This window comes from Nylanderia fulva, unplaced genomic scaffold (assembly GCF_048542155.1).
Source record: "Nylanderia fulva isolate GAGA-0341 unplaced genomic scaffold, ASM4854215v1 Scaffold16, whole genome shotgun sequence".
Classification (NCBI taxonomy): domain Eukaryota; kingdom Metazoa; phylum Arthropoda; class Insecta; order Hymenoptera; family Formicidae; genus Nylanderia; species Nylanderia fulva.
Window position 1 is genome coordinate 731,181 of NW_028189835.1, and position 23,681 is coordinate 754,861.

The 23,681-nt window shown below is 29.1% G+C and overlaps 1 protein-coding gene across 8 annotated transcripts in view; it reads right to left on the reverse strand.

Moving 5' to 3' along the window:
* The window catches only part of LOC114928531 (cholecystokinin receptor type A), a 41,788-nt gene extending 18,642 nt beyond the window's left edge, over positions 1–23,146 (reverse strand). For 2 of the 8 annotated variants that reach the window (XM_085480766.1, XM_085480763.1), the window contains exons 1-3: positions 21,835–23,146; positions 21,468–21,731; positions 11,375–12,277 (exon numbers count right to left, since the gene is read on the reverse strand). In XM_085480766.1, the coding sequence (XP_085336892.1) occupies positions 11,375–11,686 (312 nt within the window). In that variant the 5' untranslated portion in view covers positions 11,687–12,277; positions 21,468–21,731; positions 21,835–23,146. The remainder of the gene's footprint in view (positions 1–11,374; positions 12,278–21,467; positions 21,732–21,834) is intronic. The other 6 variants (XM_029299775.2, XM_085480765.1, XM_029299776.2 and 3 more) reach the window with 6 other exon arrangements.
* Between the last annotated feature and the right edge of the window lie 535 nt (positions 23,147–23,681).

Sequence of the window (23,681 nt, forward strand, 5' to 3'; positions counted from 1 at the left end):
AGATTTTATTTGTATGTGGGTATGTGTGTGAGACGAAGTAAAAAAAACTCACCGTACGAAACATTTAAGCGTTTATTTTAGACCAAAGTGGAAATAGTTTTATCGTTTCTTTACTGCGAACTCTCAATTTCTAAGGCTGCAAATAAAATTCGAGATATTAGGTCGATCGATCATTGCCAAACAATAAGAGAATAGCTCTCAATTATGTATATAAATTGAATTTTTACTGGAAAATATTTACTTAGTTGGAAGATTTCACGGTTTATTTATATATTTAAAAAAATAGTTATATAAGAAATATACATCATATTTGTCTCTACAAAATAAAGCGCGTTTACAATACATTTATAGAATAATTTTTATTTCCCGAGGAGAATATATATCTCGTAAAGAGAGAGAGAGAGAGAGAGAGAGAGAGAGAGAGAGAGAGAGAGAGAGAGAAAGTCACTACTTTTAATTAAACTGAAGTCGTGTGATCTTAGAAAGCACACATATAGGATTCTTATTTTTCTTTTATTCAATATCCATTGAAGTAGTTTTAACGATGAAAGTCTTAACTTTTAGATTGCTGGATTTTTGATATTACTTCCGAAAAAATTAAGCTAAATAACCAAGAATAAAGATGTAATCAGTAAGGAAATAAAAATAAAATAAAAACAAACTGGAAGCTATTAACAACTTGTAAACAGTACTGTATTGGATCAAGATTCTTATTACACAAGCTTAACTTTATTAAAATATACCGCAAAATTACACTTTTTATTTCACATTACATCTATTTATTTATGTTTTTGACGTTATAACGTTTTACGCTAAAATGTATACGGAAGTATTAATGCAACAAAAGAGAATTAAAAATCATATTTTTAATAAACTTATTAATATGTGTTTTAAAAGAAAATAATAGTCTTAAAAAAGTCTTAAAAAATAATCTTAATAAATAGTCTTAAAAAAGTAAAAAAATAGTTTTTTAAAAAAATGATTACTAAATAGTATTAGCAATAAAATAGTAAAAGTATAATTTTCAAATCAATGTTTCTTACTACTAGATAATATTAATAATAACAAAGTTATTCTATTAAATATATAATGCTGTGTATTAGACACATAAAAATTTTACAGAAACATATGCAAACATATCAGCTGCCATTACTTTGCTTTTATATAATATATTAAAAAATTAAAATAACGTAAAAGGAGACCATGAAAGATATTATTGATATATGAATCTCGGTACTTTAGTCTACGTAAAAAAGGTGAGAATGTAATCTTTTATCCTATAATATTTATCACATCCGGATAATAGATCATCCCTTACGTTCACTTATTTTCACTACGCGCGCTACTTTATATTAATGGCTTTGCCCAACTTTTAATCCTCGCGTTTTGCATTTTGGCCATTTTGTCAAGCGGAAAGTTTAAAAGTAATATTTTTAATAGTCGTACACTTCCAAGTAACAAAATTATATATAAAACATTTAGATGAGACAATTACGAATTCATTGTTAGAAATATAATTTGAAGCTCCTTGTATAAACGTCGAGCTTTAATTTTAATTTTAATTTTAATTTTAATAGAGCATTTCAAAGGGCAAGCTTAATGTTATATATATATATATATATATATATATATATATATAACATTTAATATTTTTTCTTGTTAAGCTTGCTCTTTGAAATGCTCTATTAAAAAAAAAAATATATATATATATATATATATATATATTTATATAATTATATAATATACATAACTAATTCTTACATATAATACGTATTCTTATTTATTATTCAACTTTTAAAAAGCATTTTGCGACAAATTTAATTCTCAGTCAAAAGAAAATATGGTAACTAAGAAATTATAAAAAAATTAAAAACGATAATAATACCTAATTAAAATTTTTTGCGCTTGATTTTAATGATTTCGGTTAATAAAAATTGTCGGTAAAGCTAACAAAAATATCCATTAGCTTATAATTAATAGAAAAAATAGATGGAAAATAGTGTGATGTAAAAAAGCGAAATAATCTCGTCTGTACAAAACACGCGTATTTTTCTGCATGAGACAGCACGTTCTATTCTCTTCATATCCCAAGGGAATTTGTCATAATACTGGAATTATGATTTTTCAATCGGTATAAATCAGCGTACATGACATAATATTCTGCACAAATATGTTTTATGTCCAACGATATGGAAAGGAATTTAAATTAGTATAAACGTTGCAAATAGTATTTAACTTTTTGTCATATATAAATTTAAACAGAATTTCTCTCTCAGTATTTTATGCCATTTAAAAATATTATACTAGTGACAGAAATATGATTCGCATATCATTCTAAGTAGTTATTACAGAATCTAGCAAAATTTAATTATATGAACAACAAGAAGAAATAATAAGTTTTAAACTGCAATTTGCAAGTCGGAAATAAAAGACCTTTGAAAAGACTTTGTTCTTGTCATTACTTTAAGTAGCAAGCTTTTTCAACGCGTTGCAACTTCTTGATCTATGTCGTGTAAAACTGAAAGTTCTGTACTTCAAAATATCTTTAATTTCGCCGTTCTGTTTTAACAATTGTCACACTAAATGTATCAACTTTTTGATTTTTCTTTTCTATCAGTACGTTATAATTTAATCGTATATTTATTTATATATACTTATACAACAATAAATGAATATTATTTGTATAAAGTATAAAATTAAGTCAAATTTTTTTCGCAAATTTTCGAATAATAATATCATGAAATATGTAAATATATATTTCATATATGTATATGTGTATAACATTATTTTAATATTACTGTATTAAATGATATATTAACAAATTAAATTTTTTAATGTAACGTTAAAACGTTTAAAAAATTATATTTATATTTAGAATTCCAATTCTATATTTTAATACAAAACATGTATTTTATTTCAAACGTAGGAGTAAAAATTAATATGATAAATGTCGATATGCGCTTGATCTCGATGAAAATGCAGTGAGAATAAAAGATAAATACAGAAAGATTAAATTTCAATTCAATTTACTTAACTTAAACCATTAGTCAATTTTTTTTATCGGCATAAGTATAATCATATTTGTCCTTTTATCTTTCTATCTAAATTTATCACAAAATAAATGACTCTTCTATTTGAAATAATATATTTGAAAAAGGAAAAGAAAACTCTATTCTCTCTGCTTTCTGAACAATGCGATATCCTAATGCAAGTAAAAATACAAAAGTTTTGAGCGTATGAACAACATTTTACAATCGGAGTGAATATTTGTGTTTCTCACTCGTAAAAATAAACTTTTGTATGTTTTTTAATTAGTTGCGAAATTTCCTCATTAAATTACTTTTTTTCTATTTGAAAAATATCTATTTAATTTCCTATAAAAGAATCATTAGAATAGAAGCTAATGTTTATTGATTAACAAATTTTTAATTATAAACTAATTTTTGAAAGCCTTTAAAGGCTTAAAATTTAATTGCTCTAAATCGTAAAGGTAAAGGATCGTTCAAACTTCCTGACAAGTTTCTTTTCAGTAAGAAAATATCAATGATTTGACTAGAACTCAAACAGTTAAATAAGCGCGAACATTAAGTAAAGTATTAATTGCGATTTATACGTAGAAAAGCTCTTTCAGTCAGCAATTAATGAGAAACAGTGAAACACGTGTATAAAATCAACACGTACCTGAAATTTGTTAGTAAATTAGAATGCATGAAATATAGTAGGATTATCCTAGTAATACATGTATCGACCAGATTCACGTTGCAGCTACAGATATAGAATTTCAAGCGCTGAACTATTTTCCGTAAAACTCGGTTCGAGAATAAATATATTTCTCAAGAATAAAATCGCAGACTTTTTCGAAAGATATAAAGTCTTACATCTCGATTAGAGTCAGCGGCACAAGGTGTAAAAAATTCAACGCTGTAAGAAATACGTAACTATCTAGTAACATCGCTCACAAATGTCAGAAACTCTATTTTTAGTAATCTAAATCTAATAGCGTTAGTTAACTTTCAATTTTCACTCTCGTTGATTGCATTCGTTTCAACATAGAGAAACACTACATACACTTGTTATCTCTGACAGTCACTTGTTAACTGATATCTGTATATATGAAATAGTTGTCCCTTTCAATTACTGACTTTCTGTCAGAGACAGACTTGAACTTTTTATTTCCCCGATAACCGATGTTGCGAAATAACGTTAAATTGAATCACGTATATTAGAGTATTCTGATTTAAGTTTAACGTAAAGGATTATATAGCCGAGCAAGAGAGAGAGAGAGAGAGAGAGACAAAGAGAGATCGACTTTTGCCAACTTTCAAAGATGAGCTTGGCTTGGCGTGAGTCGGAGCTATCACATCTTATCAACTTTTATTAAACGCGACATTTTAAAACCTCTAAAGCCCAGTCCAATTTCCATCTTATCGAAATATCGCACACATGTAATATAACATAAAAGGATAAAAATTAAATATTTGCATTGTTAATATAATATATGTATATAAAAATACGATAAAAATACAACAGATTTTCCGGAAGAACTGCAGGACAGATGACGTGTGTAATAATAGAAACGCATGATGTATGAATGATCACTTTAGTCGATAAATTGTTATCGTAGCGATAAAAAATTGCGTTGTATATTGACTTGCGGTTGCAGGTATATTGCACAAATAGAAAAACCAAATATAAAACGGCCGAGTTAGAAACGTCGAGTATCGATCATTTTTGATTGATAGCAACGCCAGCGCAGCATTTAAGCAATCTCAACTTTGACATTTTATCATCCGTAACGCATGGAAAAAAATCTTATTTTCCTCGTTGCTGCCCTAAACCAATTTACGGCCAATATTTTTCAGCGAGTTGATGTAACAAAATAATGCGAAAAAATCGCATATAAAAATTATATCAATATTTGCATACAAATGTCCCAAATTGGAAAAATAAGTAATATTTGGTATACGAAAAATTATTAAACGTAAATAATGTTGTGTGTATTGTACTTTCCCCCGAGAAATGCTTCACCTTTAAACGTTTTGCAGATATATGCGCAGAATTATAATGTCATCTCTAGTTAAGAAAAATTTACCATACACGAACATCATCATTATTCTCCCATGGTGTCAAGAGCACGTTTACTGGTTAAAAAAAAAGCCGATATTATAGAAATCACACTATATTTTATTTATAACAATCATTTACTCTCTTGGAATTCGAGAACTCTCTGCAAAAGGATAGGTATATTGCAATAACGAATTTGAAATAGATAATAATGATCGATAAATCGAAAAAGTGTGCGAACTTTTTGGCGTATTAAGCTTAACGAGGAAACGCCAGATTCCAACAATTTTTTACACATAAATCTTTCGGCGTCAGTAAAACGTAAAAATGCACTGATACATGAGGATTGTACGAGTCGTTTCCACGATAAATGAACGAATATAAGCTACTGTTGCGCGACTATAATACCGATAGCTCAATTGCACTATTTTTTAGATAACAAAAATATCGTATGGTATCAAAAATACAACTAAATCCGGGAAAATTGATTTTTTGTCTATGTACACTATCTTTTATATATATCGCAATTTTTATATATACATATTGCAATGTTTTGTACAACAGATAGTAATCGCCGATTCACCAATACTTAATAAATCGTATCAAGCAAATATAAAATAAAATGTTCTTCTGGTTTAGAGGATAAAGTGTATTAAACGAATTTGTTACTCGCGCATGAATATATTTTATTTGAATATCGATACTGTAATCTTGCGCTTTACAAGTGCTCAGTAAATTCACAGGAGATTATAGTTGTTGATTGTCTGCATTTCCGCTTCCGAAAAGCTTCCTGGCGCCGAATCGAAGGCTTTGCTAAGGCGCTTATCAGTATGATGAATCTTTGTTGAAGGAAGTCTGCGGAAATGCGGAACGGAGTGGAAATATTACACATAAGCAGATTGGCACGAAAGGAAATTGCTATGAAATTCTCTGCGTTGAGATAATAATGTGTTAACAATGTTACTAATAATGTATAGGATAATATATATCTAAAAAGATTACATTTAATAATCATTAATCGTTAAATAAATCAATTACGATATCATTACATCAATATTCTTAATAAATGTGTCACTTAACGTGTAAGATAAAATAAAAATTATTTTATTTACTCTAGATTTTTTTAATAATTATGTTAATTTATACTAGAATTTATTTAAATATGACTTTATAAAAGATTATACATATAGATATAATATTGTTCTCAATAATTTAAACATTATTTTTTAATTGTATACAATAAAAATTTTATTATATATATAAAATTTATAATATAAATATATATATAGTAAGCTTTATTTGTCTGATTTATTATTATTAAAAAGCATCAAATAAAATTGAAAATTAAATTATAAAAAAAGACTATTGAGCAAATAAAGTCTGTGTAAACGAAAATGTAATTATATTGTAGTATATACAGAATTATATTACACAAAACGAGCCCATTTAAAACAAGAAGATATTACATTTCTTTTAAACGTAAGTACCGTAAAAACTTTATTGATTCATAATATAACCAATTTATATATAATTACAGAAAAAGCTAAAATGTTAAAAAATTATATAAGATATTTTATCAAAATTTTTCATCAATTTAATATCAGTTTCTTTTAATACATGTTTTAATAGATTTCTTTTTACCACATATTTAAAAAATTTTTTTATTAAATATCTTTATAATTGAATTAAAAATAAAATTATATGATCTAGTAACAGCTATAAGGATTAATTTTCGTTTCTTTTTTATTTTTAATACTTTATATGAGATGAGGATTCTTTCAATTTTTATGATGAGAACTTGAATTTTGAGCCTATAATTTTAAAAGTTTCACATATAAATTTTTAATGCCTTGTATATCAAAACATTTTCAGCGACTATAAGCATTTCTCTCTTCACTTTCTGAAGATTCTTTTTTTCTTTTCAAAAAAAAATCTCGTCTTAAAAGAGTTCTTTTCTTATTCAAAAAGCGTCACATATCACATGGCGATGCGACTTATTGATGATATGACAGTTATTGCTAACTTTCCTTGCTTTTGTGATCAAATGCTTTGTATCTAAATAACATTTATGTAAAGAAACACGCGCATACACATCTTTGGCATTTATGAGCTGCTGTCTTGATGAAAGCTGTGAAGCATAAAGAGCAAATCCTATTGATCTCTGAATATTTAATATATGCATAATAAATTATTTTTACTTGTTAGCTACCATTATTTGTATGATTTAGTCTACATACAGTATAAAAATCATAATAATTATTAATATTTTTTAATAATACATTTTAAATGATACACTTTAATTTATGTAATTGTCGCATTTTAAACTTGTGTATTATTTATTTCAATACCTATATTTAATATATTTTTAATAGCTCTTATAGCCCTTCTTTCTTTACAATTATTAAATAAAAAATGGTTACATTTACTATTTTAATAAAAATTAATGTAATCAATTGTATGTAATAAATTTTAGTTCGTATTTAATAAGCAATCATTTTTATCTTACATAACGATTACATGTTTAAGACCGTTATTGTATATTACTTGTTTGTAGTACGAGTCTACATGAGTTCGGATTAAAATAACACTATTTTGAAAACAATTTTTCAGAGCTGGCGCGTGCACTTGGCACCTTTTTTTATTTATTTTTTTTTTTTAAGTTATTTTTTTGAGATTGTATTGTCACGAAACTGATGGTATACGCTATTCATATCACATTTTCAAGTCGAAATAACTCTCTTTCGTGCAATCAATATGCTATTTTACTTTTGTTCGCGTACTAAATCCAGAAAAGTGTTAGAAAACTTATTTGTCAATGTAGATGGATGGTTTGATATGAAAATAGCAAGAAAGATAGAAAAGGAAATAACAAGTTTGTTTATTATCTCCGATATTTTCTCACTTTTATATTGCAAATATTTGTATTATTTGCGCACATTTTTTTATGCAGGTAGGTTATTCACTAAAAACTGAAATTTTTCGTTCAATATAAATGTGAAAAAATGTATACATTTCCTCGCGAATTTAAAACATCGTTATATTTTTAGAATATTAATATTTAAAATAATTTTTTCATCGCATTTATGTATGCCGCCTACAAATAAGCAAACGCTATTCAACAAATAAGCATATTGAATGTTCCTCGTTGCATATTCAACGAGAAAAATTACATATATCATTATGAGATAATTTTATCTATTTTATCTGTTTTATCGAATTTAAAATCAACTATTGATATATAAACGCTGGATATACAGTTTATTGTTTTAATCTTTTTGTATTTTTTACTTTGTGTTTTGTGTTTGTAATTATTTATTATTTATATGTATATATACCAGCATTACATTAAAAAATTTTTAAAAACAAAAATTATTAGCTGCATTAAATGTTTGTTAGATATATTATATTTTAAAAAATAATTATTGATAAATGAAACTTATATATTGTACTAATAAATAATTTATATATATCATGTAAATTAATAAGTTAATTTTGTGTTTGCACTTTTGTAAGCAACAATTTTAAATAATAAAATAAAATTGGAAAATAAATTGACCATCGTTCGACGTCTAGTAAAGATTCCTTTGAAGAGCCTATTTTAACAATAACCAATTTCACGAAGCTTACTCTCATTGAATACATAGCAGGAAAAGGTTTCAGGTTTCCGAAACCCAAGAACGTGACCAACATACATCTTCGTTCTGGCAAAATGATGACTATGCACGCGTGACGAATCGCCAGCAGTCGGTGCAGCCGAAAAAAAGATGCAGTCGGCAGCTTTTTTTCCCTCTGACGCACCGCATGCACGAAATATGCAAAAATGAGAAATAGATGCGCGGGAGACACGTTGCAGACTCTTGAATTCCGTTGCCACTCTTACCATCTTCTGTTTTTATTTATCAACCCATGCGCGAATCGTACCGGGTATTTTTGTTCGAGTAGAAACCTGCACGAGATATCATAAAAGTTGCAAGAAATATTACGTGGAGCACGCAACATTACATTTTTATCTCGGATCTGATGTGAAAAATTGTTCAGCTGAATCTATAGATGAAACACTGGCTCATTAGTTTTAAATAATATACTATTCGCGCAAATCATTGTCAAACGAGAAATATTAAAATCTTTTTTTACACAATCAGAAATACGAATTTGTATATTTATGCATTTCGGGCATTATTTTTTGTTTCATTTTGCTCCTTTGCTTCCTAGCTTTGCAAAATGAGTTTACACACGGAGTCTATGTGTTAAAGCAGCAACATTTATAACGTAGTAATCGAGATAGTCGATATATGTATAGGTATATATATATAGTTCAGATTTTTAATGAAATTTTTTGCAAGATTAAAGAAATAACATCTATCTTTATAAAAAATATTAATATTATCGTACTAATAGAAAATTAATTATCATTGTAACACGATAAGAAAATTAATTAGCATTGTAATGCAATCAAAATAACAATTTTGACAGCAGCGATAAACTCGGCTTGAAATAAATTAGGACAAAAATAATAAATAACATATACAAAAATGTACATTTTGGACGAGAGAGAGTGCCAGGAAATTATGTAGCTTAAAATAAATTATAAATTAAAAAGCCAACTTAACGAGCTAATTAATTAGGTGTTAACAATTTATTCTACGTCATGAAAATAATACAAATGATAATTAGTAAACGTTTCAACTATACGACAGTCTTTATCAATACAAATATCGCTTTGCTAACATATCTATAAATTAAATAATTTGGAAAGACAGAATTTATCATACATGTAAAATATATAGACTTATAATATGAAAAAACGCAGTATAACACATTATAATTGTTGGCTTGAATTACGACTGATCGTTCGAATTAGTCGTTAAAGAGCCCCCGAACATCAGATTTTTGTAGTTCTTATTAAATAAACATTTAATTTTGTAATCCATGATGCAATAATGATACGTAATACGATCTATGTCAAGACGATAAAAAATTCTTTAAAATATTTCTTGTTAAAAAACATTATAAACAATGTGTACTTTATGAGAAGCAAACTCAATATCTGTGATATTGATACGTAACAGGATGTGATAATGATACGTAATACGATTTATGTCGAGACGATAAAAAATTCTTTAAAATATTTCTTGTTAAAAAACATTATAAACAATGTGTACTTTATGAGAAGCAAACTCAATATCACAGATATCACAGATATTGAGTTTGCTTCTCATAAAGTACACATTGTTTATAATGTTTTTTAACAAGAAATATTTTAAAGAATTTTTTATCGTCTCGACATAGATCGTATTACGTATCATTATCACATCATGGATTACAAAATTAGACGTTTATTTAATAAGAATTACAAAAATCTGATGTTCGGGATTAGGCTCTTTAACGACTAATTCGAACGATCAACCGTAATTCAAGCCAACAATTGTAATGTGTTATACTGCGTTTTTTCATATTATAAGTCTATATATTTTACATGTATGATAAATTCTGTCTTTCCAAATTATTTAATTTATAGATATGTTAGCAAAGCGATATTTGTATTGATAAAGACTGTCGTACAATTGAAACGTTTACTAATTATCATTTGTATTATTTTCATGACGTAGAATAAATTGTTAACACCTAATTAATTAGCTCGTTAAGTTGGCCTTTTAATTTATAACTTATTTTAATTTTACACGAACCAAATTTTATTTTTTATTATATATATTTTATGTAGCTTAATTAGATTCGATTAATGTCGATTACGAAACACATCAATACTATCGAATCGTTGTTGTCAGCAATATTGCCGGCACACAAATAACCAATTGCATAACTCAGCGTGCAGTCGCCGCATCCAGTTTGCAAAATATTATATGAGGACCTAAATCAAGCGCTGACAGTGAACTCTTCGATGAACAATTCCTTTAATATTTTCCACACCAATAACGGAGCATGTCATCGTGTGAATTTTAAACGATAGAGCTGCATATTCATGAATAAAGAACCGTGTTCATATTTTTTTTTTCAGGAAAGAGAGACGTGATTATATGCATCGCTGCACATTCTGCATCGTAGTACTATTTGAGAGTTTATTATTAATTTCATAAAAAATATATTACGACACGTATTTGATCTAAACTAAATGGAAAGAATAATTCTCGTGTTAAGTAGACATATAAATAAAACGGAATGAATTTACGCTATTGTATAAATATATAATATTAAAGTTTAATAGATCCTCTGCGACTAGACGCGCTATTTATGTGGAAGACATCAGTATTCTTTATTTAATAGAAGTCAAGTAGACAGTGCAAGGGCTCACCAAATTTAGCAGATAGACATTTGTCACTGTCCGCATCCGCTTGTTCCTCGCCAGGGTGATGAGCACCAAAGAATTTCCGACAATGGAGAGGAAGAAGATCGTCCCGTACAACGGTATAATGAGGTTCTCCAGTAGGCTGTCCTGACTCGACGATTGCGAAATGACTGGCGTGGTGACGTTGGTAATTTCGGAAGTGACGCTGGAGAACCGCGGAAGCTCGGTAACGATCGGCGAGCCGTCACCGATCACCAAGGCACCGAAATATTCGGTGGAGACCAGGTTTTCGGACAGGTTGCGCTCTTGAATCGACATTTTCTTCTTGTCGCGAGCTCGTCGATTTTACCTCTTTCGTCGTTTTCACCCCTAAATCGGCTCTCAAGCTCTTATATCGATGAAGGTATCCCGTGCCGGACGTTACACATCATTTTTCGAAACGTCGCTTTATCAAACTCTTGTCACATAACTGCACTGCTGACTATAGCTTCCCGTTCGTCGCTCGTTAATTTCCTAATGTCGCTTTAGGTTGAGAACTGCCATGCACGATAAAGTCAACAATTTTTTGCCACAATTTGTAACATATATCTTTTATAGTTCTGCGGTTCCTTGTCCCGCGGGTTTTTCGCGAATAATTTATTTGTCACTGCGAATTGCTTCGACAATCATCAATTATTGCGGCAATTTTGGTTTTGAGCAACAATGCGAAACTGTTGTTATCAAATATTAATTTAAAAAGTTTCAAAAAATATCCGTATATGTATATATATGTATGGCACTGACAATGAGATAATTTAGGTTTGTTAAAATAAATCGAAAAGTGTGTTATATAATAATGACTTTTGCGATCCACATGATTGTAATTTTATTATAGGCGGTCTTCTATTTCTGATTGCTCTCTCCATATATCTGTAAAGAAAAAACATGATTTATTAAGGTCATAATTCTATAAAATAATGATATGCTTAACAGATAAATTATGCATGCATTTACATTTTTATTTTCCATAAATGATACGTTTAGCATAAATATCCCTATATGAATTAGAAAACTTTTCTTTTATCATACAATTTATTTATGCCGTCTATTTTTATAATTTTACAAAGCATAAAATTTTGAAAAAGATTTCAAGACTGTCAGAAGTGAAATTAATATTTATATTACATGGTGAAAAAGAAGTTAAAACCATTTTAAAAAATAAAATAGGTAAAATACAAAAAGGAAAAAAATCTTTTTATAAATAATGTTTGTTCTATGATAGAAATATTAATGATCTCATCTGTATGATTTCGATAGTTTGTTTAAAAATCCGCGAAAAGCAAAATATAGATATACGCGTCCCTTTAATCAGCCACCGTTCTTTAATCATTCTCTCTGTCTCATCTCAACTAATTATTACTTTCCCTCGCGCATAGATTACAGATTCTATGTTATTAAAAACTTCAAGTTCACGCGTTATTTATCGCAGCTTCTAATTCTCCGTTTATGTCATCGTGATTTTTATCGTTCGATTTTCTACATCATTTTATTATTTTCTGATAGAAAGAAATTCTATTTTCTCCATTAAAGATTCTATTTCCTCCATTAAAGAACTATCATACCTTTTACTCTCAGAAATAAATGAGAAACAAAATTATAGAATTTTACTATAATATTATAGTTATTGCAACAATTATATATTGCAAGCATTCAAAGCTTGTAATATTGTATATAAATCTTTGATAAAGATAAGTAATGATACTCGTATTATCAAGTAGAACGCAATATTATATATTCGAGAAGTCTGCTCACAATTTAATGTTAATATTACTAAACTTTACTCTCGTCGGAGAATGACTGTAATAATGTTTAAGTTCATGCTCAAAAGAACGAGACGCATCATAAGTCATAAATAAAACAGTTTTTTCCTTCAGTTAGTGGATTGTGCGAAAACAGGCGTCCTCGGGCAAATATGAATTTTTCTTTATTCGTTCTTTCCTCATACTACATTTTCTTCACGATTCTTTACACTCTAAAAAAACTTGTGCTGCATAGCTGTTCTCGCGATAAAAAAGTTTTGCGTTATCTAGTCTTATATCGCTGTTCTTTCTTACACGTTTTCTTTTTCTCTGCTCCATTCTTCGTGAAACGTAAGAAATATGCTGTGTGCGCTTATTGTAGGTAACTCTTTCTCTCACTCGTTCAATTTTCCGCCATATTACCGATAGTGTCAGGTCGATGAAGCACATTCGTTGAAGATAGAGGATACCATTACGATCAATGAGCATTCTTTACGATACTGCCTGTGCGAATTTGTCATATGTATTTCGAAAACCATGAAAGTTCGCTCTCATATCTGTTGATATATGTTACCAATTTTTCAAAAAAAGAATAAAGTATTGTAAAGACGAATACACGATTCATTATTCATTTATATATTATTATTAATTTATTTTCTTTTCAATATTAACCATCAACATTTAATTCGAATTTTTTAATAAAATACAGAATTCATATGTGAAATAATGTGTGTATGGTTTTATCAGAAAAGATTTATATATATTATAAACTTTTAATTGTAATATATAATTGTTATAATAACTATGATTATGATACAACTCTGTAATTTTACTTCTAATTCAAAAAACAATTGCAATTCAAATGTTGTAATAAAATACAGAATTCATTTATGTGAAATAATGTATAGCTTTATCAAAGAAAATTTATATGTATTACAAATTTTTAATTATAATTATTATTATTATTATTATTACTATAGTATAATTATTGTAATTATATAGTACATCTCTACAATTTCACTTCTGATTCTATGAGTAAAAAGTATGATGCGATTTAATGGCGAATGGAATCTTTTTCTATCGGAAAATAATATTGTGAAGTAATATTGTAAGAAAAAAGCATATTAAATTACTTTTTTGCCGGCAGATTTAAAATGCGTAAAGCGGATTGTACAAAATTTGTATTCGCAAAGTAAATAATATTGATTCTCTCGTATTTTAATAGAAAATCCATCAGAATCAAGCAAAGTCTCTTGGCATTCTTGTTTAGTAACTCGTGAATCTTCTTCAATTTTTATATGCTTTTTTCGTTTTTCTACTAGATACTTTTACAAGAAAGTACATTCTGTAGTATTCTGTACTGTAGTATATATTCTCTCGCGAATCTCTTGACCATTTTTAGATCATTTTATACATTTTTGTTTGCACAACTAAAGCTCTCTCAAGCATTTCTTTGATTTGCTGTAAAATTACACAGCGGACAATCAACGTTATTTAAATAACTTTTTTCATCTCTTTGTACAAAGAAATGAGTGTTTCAAAAAAATAAATATACGCGGGTATAAAAATAGTTAAATGAAGTAACTGAAAGAGATGTAATAAATGTTAAAATGAAAATAAAATGTTAACTATAATCCTTCTTTTCACGTTTTTTCATCAGCAATAGAATATTGTTACAAAAAAAATTCAATCTTTTAGATGTACTGACTGTGCAAAATTATTTAAGAGTAAAAACACGTTTATCATGAGTTCTGTTAAAAATAGCAATTTTTTGCATTTTTAATTTAAACTGTATATTGACCAATCCGGCTATCATACATAATTATTCTTTTCAATCCTATATATAATTGTTCTTTCGGACTGCGTTCAATTATTTAAGAGTGAGAAATATTTATACATTATGAGGTCTCTCTTTGTTAAAAATAACTTTTGTAATTTTAACTTAAACTGTGTATAATATTCATTAGCCCGTGGCTATAATAAATAATTATTCTTCTCAATCCTTTTTCTCCACAATGTTTCAAAAGGATATTCCATATATATGCATTAATATATACATATATTTTTTATACGTAAGTATAGTGGCAAAAATTGCAAAAGATGTCACGCGCAGATGTTGCAAACAAATATCTTATCGCATTTATAATCTACCTTTGAGAGTCAAATTTATATCAGAAATATATACATATAATTATTTCTTCCATGTATCGCACTTTAAGATTACATCGAAGATTACACGCTATAAAATAGCGATACACCCTATAAAATAAAAAGTGAATTTTTTGTATCTAGACTAATGAAAGATTCCGTTCACGATGTTTTCCATTCGATTTTCGTTCTGTCTACCGTAGTTTCACTTACAAATTGCAATATACAGCAGTGCGACGTGCCACGGATATTCGATTTATCATTTGCGGTTATCGTTTGTGTGATACTCTTTCGAGTACCTATCAATCGATATTCAGCGAATTGCGATGTATGAAAATCGCGTATGACAGGACGTATAAAGTTATATCAACATTCGGCTAGCTTTCGCGCTCATTCCCGAGAAAAGAGAAAATCGAAATCGCGTGAAATTCATGTATATACAGGATAAAAGCAGGCGCGCGATATTTGACCTAATTTTCGGAAAGTCTAACGAGAGTATTATGCATGTACAGGATGATATCAGCACGACAGGGCTCGCGAGATGCAGTAATAACAAATGTACCGTTGCGTGACGATAGAATTGCGAATGAAATTTTTGCCCAGTGAAAATCGCACGAGTTTAGTTTGTATACTCGTGCGTTTTCAACATGATCCATATAATTTATTTGCAATATCTGTTATCGGCGATCCGAGCCGTTCGATGATGTATTACATAATTTCATATCACTTATATGTATATATTTTGTAATAATTATCCCGCCGTCATTTTGCTTTGATACTATTAAACAATAGACCGTTTAATATGAAAATCTATCAATAACCGCATATAATTACAGCCATATTCGATTAAATTGATATATTTAGTCTTTGTAGTGATACTAAACGATGAAATATTATATTTAATATTTATTTTATACTAATAATTATTATAGAAAAATCGATTATACACGGATGAAAAGCCGTCAACTATTTACGCGACAATTAATAATCCCGTTTCGCGCGTGTTATATATTTTTCGTTTATTCAATCGTGTATAAATCAATCAAAGCCGAGAACTTTTCGCAACAAATTCCCGAGCGAAGTTAAGCAACGAATTAAAATTTTCAAACAATCGATTTTAACATTAGAGCATCCCCATGTGAGAGCAGAGAGCGAGTCTCTAATTGGAGTATAACGCGAAGAATATTCGCGATAAATTTTCGTCCCCGAACTATTCAACTCGAGGGTTAACCGAAGCCCTTAGAGAGAGAGACCCGGTTGTTCGCGAGCTAACACGTTAAATTGTTAAACGCGCCTCGGTGTCTGAGACAGTTTTCACAATTGTTGCCAACGGCTGGGAGAGAGAGACCATACTTCTTCACTCCAATTTGTATACTGTAACATGTTTACGACGCGACACGACACTGAAAATTTCTGAACTGTTTCGAAAAAAATCGAGGATCGAAATAACATGTCCACGCAATATTTGCTGTTATCTAAATAAAATTATATAGCAGTAAGTGATAAAAACTTACAAATTAAAGTATAAATATATTTTTATATCCCTTTTGTAATTTACATTTTTTTTTAATAACTGCGTTTACATAAGCGGTCTTAAAAATAATTATCTGGAAATTATCTAGAAGAATCGCCATATAATTTTAACTTTTATCTAGATATATTTAAAATAAAATCATCTTCATCTTATCCAAACTGAATTTACATATTTATATTTTCGTCTCATCTTTATCTAGTATAGTTTTGAAAATTATCTAAGCAGAATATTATGTATACGTCAACTTGAACGTACATATGAATTTTTGATGTACAAGACGAGAAAAAATGTAGACGGGAAAAAATTGAATATTACACACAAGAGTGTTTTTTTCAATTAAATTTTTATAATTTAACAATGGTCGAGAAAATGCACGAGACTCCCTGGCCTTTTTAGACACACACCCACACGCACACACACGAAGGAAAGACTGAGGAAAATTGCGATCTTTTTGTTGATTCTTCCGAGGAAAGAGTTGACATCAATTTTATCTGTATGAAAAGCGTCTCGCGCAAAAAGGTAAACGCTCCTTTAACAAACGAGAGCCTTTATGTAAAATTTTATGTGCATTTTACTAGAAAATGATTCCATTGTTCGAAGAGGAATATCCGCGAACTCTATTTGAAATTTTCATTTCGAATGAGATATGGAAATTTCCACGAAATTTTAATGAACCTCCTCGCGGAAGTGACGTGGACAGTGCAAAGTGAAGAGGATAGTTGATATATCTATCGAGGAAACGTATCGTCTTGGGGACACATTTCATCTCGTCCTCCCAGACCGCCGGATGGGAATCGAGTAAACTCACGAAAGACGTAAACAATGTAGTAGTGTCAGGTTTACTAATGCAACGAGGCGATAAATGTTTCGAAGATACATCCTATCATTTGTATACACCTCTTACCGCCTTCAGATGGATTGGGTCAGGTCTTGCGTCGCAACCAGTGTTTGCTGTTATCTAAATAAAATTATATAGATCTAGATCCAACTTTGGTGTCATCTTATTTTTATATAGATCATAAAAATATGTATTATCTATTTATCTGCATCTTAGATGAAAAAAGTATTATCTTTATTAAATTATCTAGAATAATTTTCAGATCATTTTGGTTTAGAATCATAGCACATAAAAATAGTTAAATAGTACAACTTAAGCAGTAAGCGATAAAAATTTATGAATATAAATATATGTAATAAAATTTATAAATAAAAATATATATGAATGCATATATTTTTATATCCTTTTTATAATTTACATTTTTTTTATAACTGTGTTTATATAAGAAATCTTTAAAATTAATATCTAGAAAATGATCTGGATCTTTATCTTATCTAAGATGAATTTACATATTTTTATCCTATCTTTATTTAGCTAATTTTTAAATCTATGCACAACACTGGCCGCAACAGAGACATTGTTACGTATGCATTGTATCGTACGATCACAAAATCATGGTGAAAACTGCGACAGTAAGTGCTCGAGGAAGAAAGGAAAAATACGCGTATGAAACGTATCGTGCCATCTTTTTTTCTTCTTTTTTCATCCCCTCGTCATTCGATTCTTATGTAATACGCAGAGTAAGCGAGAATATGTATGTATATCTATACGGTGTTGCTGCTTCTCGATATACGTTTATACAGAATACATATTTTATGCGTATCTCGTTCCCGATGTACACTCTTTCTTTCATTTTGATCCCACAACTCTATTATTCTTTTCTTTATCGCTTTCTTTCTCTCCCTCTTTTTTTATTCGATTTTTTTTTCCTAAATTTCTTTAATAAATAAATTTTATAGTAAAATTATGCGTTACAGAATAATTTATAATAAAATAAATGTTGCTGCTTCTCGATATACGTTTATACATACTTTATGTGTATCTCGTTCCCGATGTACACTCTTTCTTTCATTTCGATCCCACAACTCTATTATTCTTTTCTTTATCGCTTTCTTTTTCTCCCTCTTTTTTTATTCGATTTTTTTCTCTTAAGTCTCTTTAATAAGTAAATTTCATAGTAAAATTGTATGTGTTACAGAATAATTCCTAATAAAATAAAAGAAATGTTATACAGTATATAAGAGATGTGTGTAAATTACACTTATATATGTATTTCTGTAATAAAACTTAGAAATGTAATCAAATATTATACGGAGTTACGATTGTGAATGAAAATGATTGCCTTATTAGTTCATACACGTGATAATTGGCACTAAATCGAATGCGTAACATAAACGCCATTAAACCGAATAAATCTGAAACTTGCGGTGACATTTGAAATTCAATCACATGTTATTAATAGTTCTGCGTATTTCTCTATAATAATATTAATCGCGTGCCGTATAAATCATCCGAACTAAACGTGGATCATTTTATCATACAATTTAGTCCTCTGATCAACTTTCAATCATACGAATTGATCGAAAGCTGGGAATAATCGATGATTTATTGAGCAGAGAATGTGTCTGACATTTAAAATGGATGTATAACGGTGCATATATTTCATAAGATATAATGTTCCATTAAAGAGCCTGGAACGTAAATCTACCTGATTTCTCGAGCTTGTCCCAAACTTCGCCCCTAATATTTTATAACTTAAGTCATTATTTGACAGAACAAAAGTTTATTCATCTTTTCATATTTTTTCCGGACATTATTGCAACTCATTTTTACATTATAAATAATTAATTAACCGATAAATTATTAATAATTTGACCAATTTTTCATATTTTCAAACCCACGCTATATCGAAATAATTAGCGATGAAATTCGAAGAGCTGCTGTCAAAATTATCTCTGGCCATGACGTTTTGGCCGCAGGGTTAATTTCTTCTATTCATGCGTAATTATTTTTTCCCGCTGTATTATAACTACAAGAATATTATTGCATATTGTAATGTATATGCATAAGCAATTTAAGCATAGATTTCAATAGCCGATTTGGCAAACACCATCATCTCTTAACAAAGTTGAGTTAGCATTTAAATAGCAAATAATGGTACTTAATTAATTAACAGAATATCAAAGAGAATATCTATTAATTATTGAATATGTCAAATCAAAATGTTTTGTTTCAAAGTCCATTAGAATTATGCAATAAATTCTAGTAACAATTATATTTGATCATGATATATATTTTCGATATTAATATTGACCAATATCGATCAATGTCTAAATGAACGCGAGACGGATTGGCTATTAATCTTTTTTTACTTGTAGTTGACAATGTATTTCACTATATTAATACACTTCTTTAGATGGAGTTGGTCCGATATCAGTGGCTATAAATTATATTAAATGTCAAAGCCGCAAAGAAGATGACGAGATATGGCTGATAAGCTCGACGAATAGTAAATCGCATTTTCATCTCGAGGCATCAATCAGTCTTTGATATATTCGTCAATCTCTGATCTCCCTGACTTTCAGAGAGAAGCAACTCTGAGCAACTTGGGAATAAGCTTCGTGTTTCTCGAAGAGGGGAACGAAAATAATATCATTCGACACACACATTAATTATTTGTATAGTATGATATTTCAGTTTAGCCTCTCTTTTTGTTGCGAATTTAGTTTGCATGATAAAGGCTACAAATTGATATATAAAGCGTAACACGCGTAAAATGTAAATGGTGCACTAATGATACCATTTAATATATACGAGGCATTATTTATTATAACCACAATTTATTCTAAGTGTTTTAATGGTTAATATATTTTTGCGATATATACATACGCGTTCCGCAATGCATTCGACTAAATTCGCTATTAGTCATCATAAAACGGTAAGGCTAATCATTTCCTCGTGCACAGTAATAATGTCGATTAGCATATACGTATTACAGGTATTACAGGAAGACTATTATATGTAAATTACATTTCTGTATAGCTGATCCTGTGCGATATTTAAAATTAATAACGACCCATAATGTGCATTACAACATTAAATATTGACATCTTATATTGAGCAAATATATATTATATGATCATAATCTGCGTAATGTGTATTTCATATATAATATATGATATGTGATGCAGATATACAAAATCATTATAGTTTAACGCGAGTAGTTAAAAGATGTCTTTTCATATGCAGCATGCTGCAGCAGCGAATCAGTCTCACATGATCCAAATTTATTCAAGCATATTTCTTTGTTTTTTGCTTTTATATTTTCATATTAATCTATTTTATTTTTAAATCCATTATTTAACTAATATAATAATAATAATTATAATAATCATAATTAGTATCAACTAATTACGTATTTTTCCACTTTTCTGCCTTTGCTGTTCGTTCAATTAAACTTCACCAATAGCCACAAACTGCTGCAACAGTATGCTGCACATGAAATGGTACTTATAAGCGTGCAAGTGATACCAAAAAAAACAACTTTTTATATGCAAAAAATATAATATGCACTTTTTAATATTTTATACTATATTTTTTAATTTGAAGATAAAAAGTATCGATATCATTCCATGTTATAATTAAATAGTGTAATAATTTATAGTAATTTCATTGACAATATTTTTAACACAGTGTAATTTAAGAAAGAATTAATTTAAAATAGTAATTCTACACGAATAAAATATTTATATAAAAATGAAATATAAATGTGTACATTTTGCATGAATCTCTTTCACTCACCAATATAATTCCAATGCCAGTATTTATCGACACCCCCGTTAAAAAGTTCGTGCTGCTCGTAAAATCGTGTTCACTTTTTATTCAACCCAACATAACAGACACATTTGTGAATGTTTTAGATCGTTTAAAGTAACAATTATTCACTTCAAAGATGATGTTAGTTCAATCACGATTTCATATTCCAGATTTTACACCACGAAAAACGTTCAAATTAATCGTCCACGAACATTTTCATTGTATTAAAATTAATTTAGGAATTGTGTGCTAAAAAATTAAATTTTAACAATATACATCATTTAATTAAGTGTGATCTTTTTTATGATAAAGTTATTCTTGCGTTTAAAAAATCGCGAAAAGAAACCTTTACCTCTTTAAAGCAATTAAAACGTGGTCACTTTGAAAGAAGAATTTTTCTTATTGTCCGTTTTGCGTTTTAGCATCACAGTAACGAATATCGTCGTCGCTTTTTTGATAAAAAATTAAGGAAGCTTAATTATGTTGATCTCCTCGGGGAGGGGATGCTGATTCAAATTTTATTCGATTGACTGCAAAGCAATAATTTTGCCTTTGCTTCCAATACGGGTGTATATAACTTTCCACCTCTTTCCCATCTGTTTTATTCAATAAAACGGAAATGGTATCCGTATATTGGAATTTTATACGATAGGCCGAAAATGAATCGTCGCACAAAACCCACCGATAAATTACATAATTTATACTTTACATCCCATCAGGACTCAAATCGTGTCTGTAAACGAGATTGAGGCTTTCAAATTGCATATATAAATGCCAATAAATATTGATATTTCGTTTCTTGCATCGCTGCGTAATATTTCAGAGGAAATTTTTTATAACGTTACGTAAAGAGCGATATTTCAGTTTACACAATGTCAATCAAACATACACGATAATAAGATAAAACATATACAAGTTTAATTTAAAAGATTTTTATAAATATTAATTGCATTATTTAATTTGTTAATTGTAAATTTTTTATAATGTTAATTTTACCGGTTATTATTACATATTAGCTAAGTCTTTCGCTTAAACATTAGCATGTATCATAATTTTTAAAGTTTAGTTATCAAGTTTTACATAGTTGAATACACCTGACGAAGAACGATTAGATCAAAGTTTAATATAATTCTCACCGACAAATGACTTTTCTGTCCATTCTCTAATCGCTATAAGGATCTAGGTACTTTACATTGCAAATGTCCTTAACGAGAGGCGTATAACTTTATAATTATATATCCTACAATTACATATTGTACAGTTGAAAAAAATTATATTTTTTAAATTTATAATGTTAGAAGAGAGAAAAAGAGAAAGAGAGAGAGAGTGAAAGACAGAGATAACACACAATTAATAAAAAATATTAATATTTTTACATCACAAAAATATGATATTCATTTCCTAAGTTGATTAAAACTTTGTTTCTCGCAAATGAATCCAATAGCTATATTGAAATATAATTCTCGAGGAACGCCACGTATTTATTTGATAATATGCGAGCAGAGTGTCCATATTTTTATTCATTGGTATTATAAAATTGAATGAAATATTTCACATCGCTGGCGCGCGGATTCTCGCGATCTCGGCAAGTAGTGACGGTCGACGTGATGCCCGGCATCAGCGACGCGTACGCGACGGTTCTGCGCCGCTGACTGAAACCAGGCCGGCTCTCTCTCCGGACTAGTCCGGGATACCGCACACCTCACGGTGGCCAATCGTGAACGAGCTGCACGTCTTTATGTTTCTCGCGCCATCCTCGTGCACGCGTCACTTCTTACGCAAAATAACATATTTCTCACCCTTCGCCGATCGACGATTTATTAACCCTCGTAGCTGCCTCGATTATACTTCGAAGATAACGCTAAATGTGTATCGCCCAGGGTCCCGTACCTGCTTTTTTCCACCCTGTTTTATTTCAGCCGATATAAGTCGGCGCATATATAAGCTTCCCCGAATTCTAAAAAATGAAAATTTCGCGGTAGAAATTCAAGCTACTCGGGAAAATACCCATTTCTCATCTCTGCCTTTTTTTCAATTTTAACCCTTGGAGGAACACGTGACAAATATTTATGGAAAGAACTGTAAAGGGATAACTAGAGTCCCCCAGCAGAATTTTTATGTACAATCCATAAATATAAAAAGCTTCAGCATAGAATAGATGAATCCTTCTGTGTTATAGTAAAAAACAGGACGTTTTTC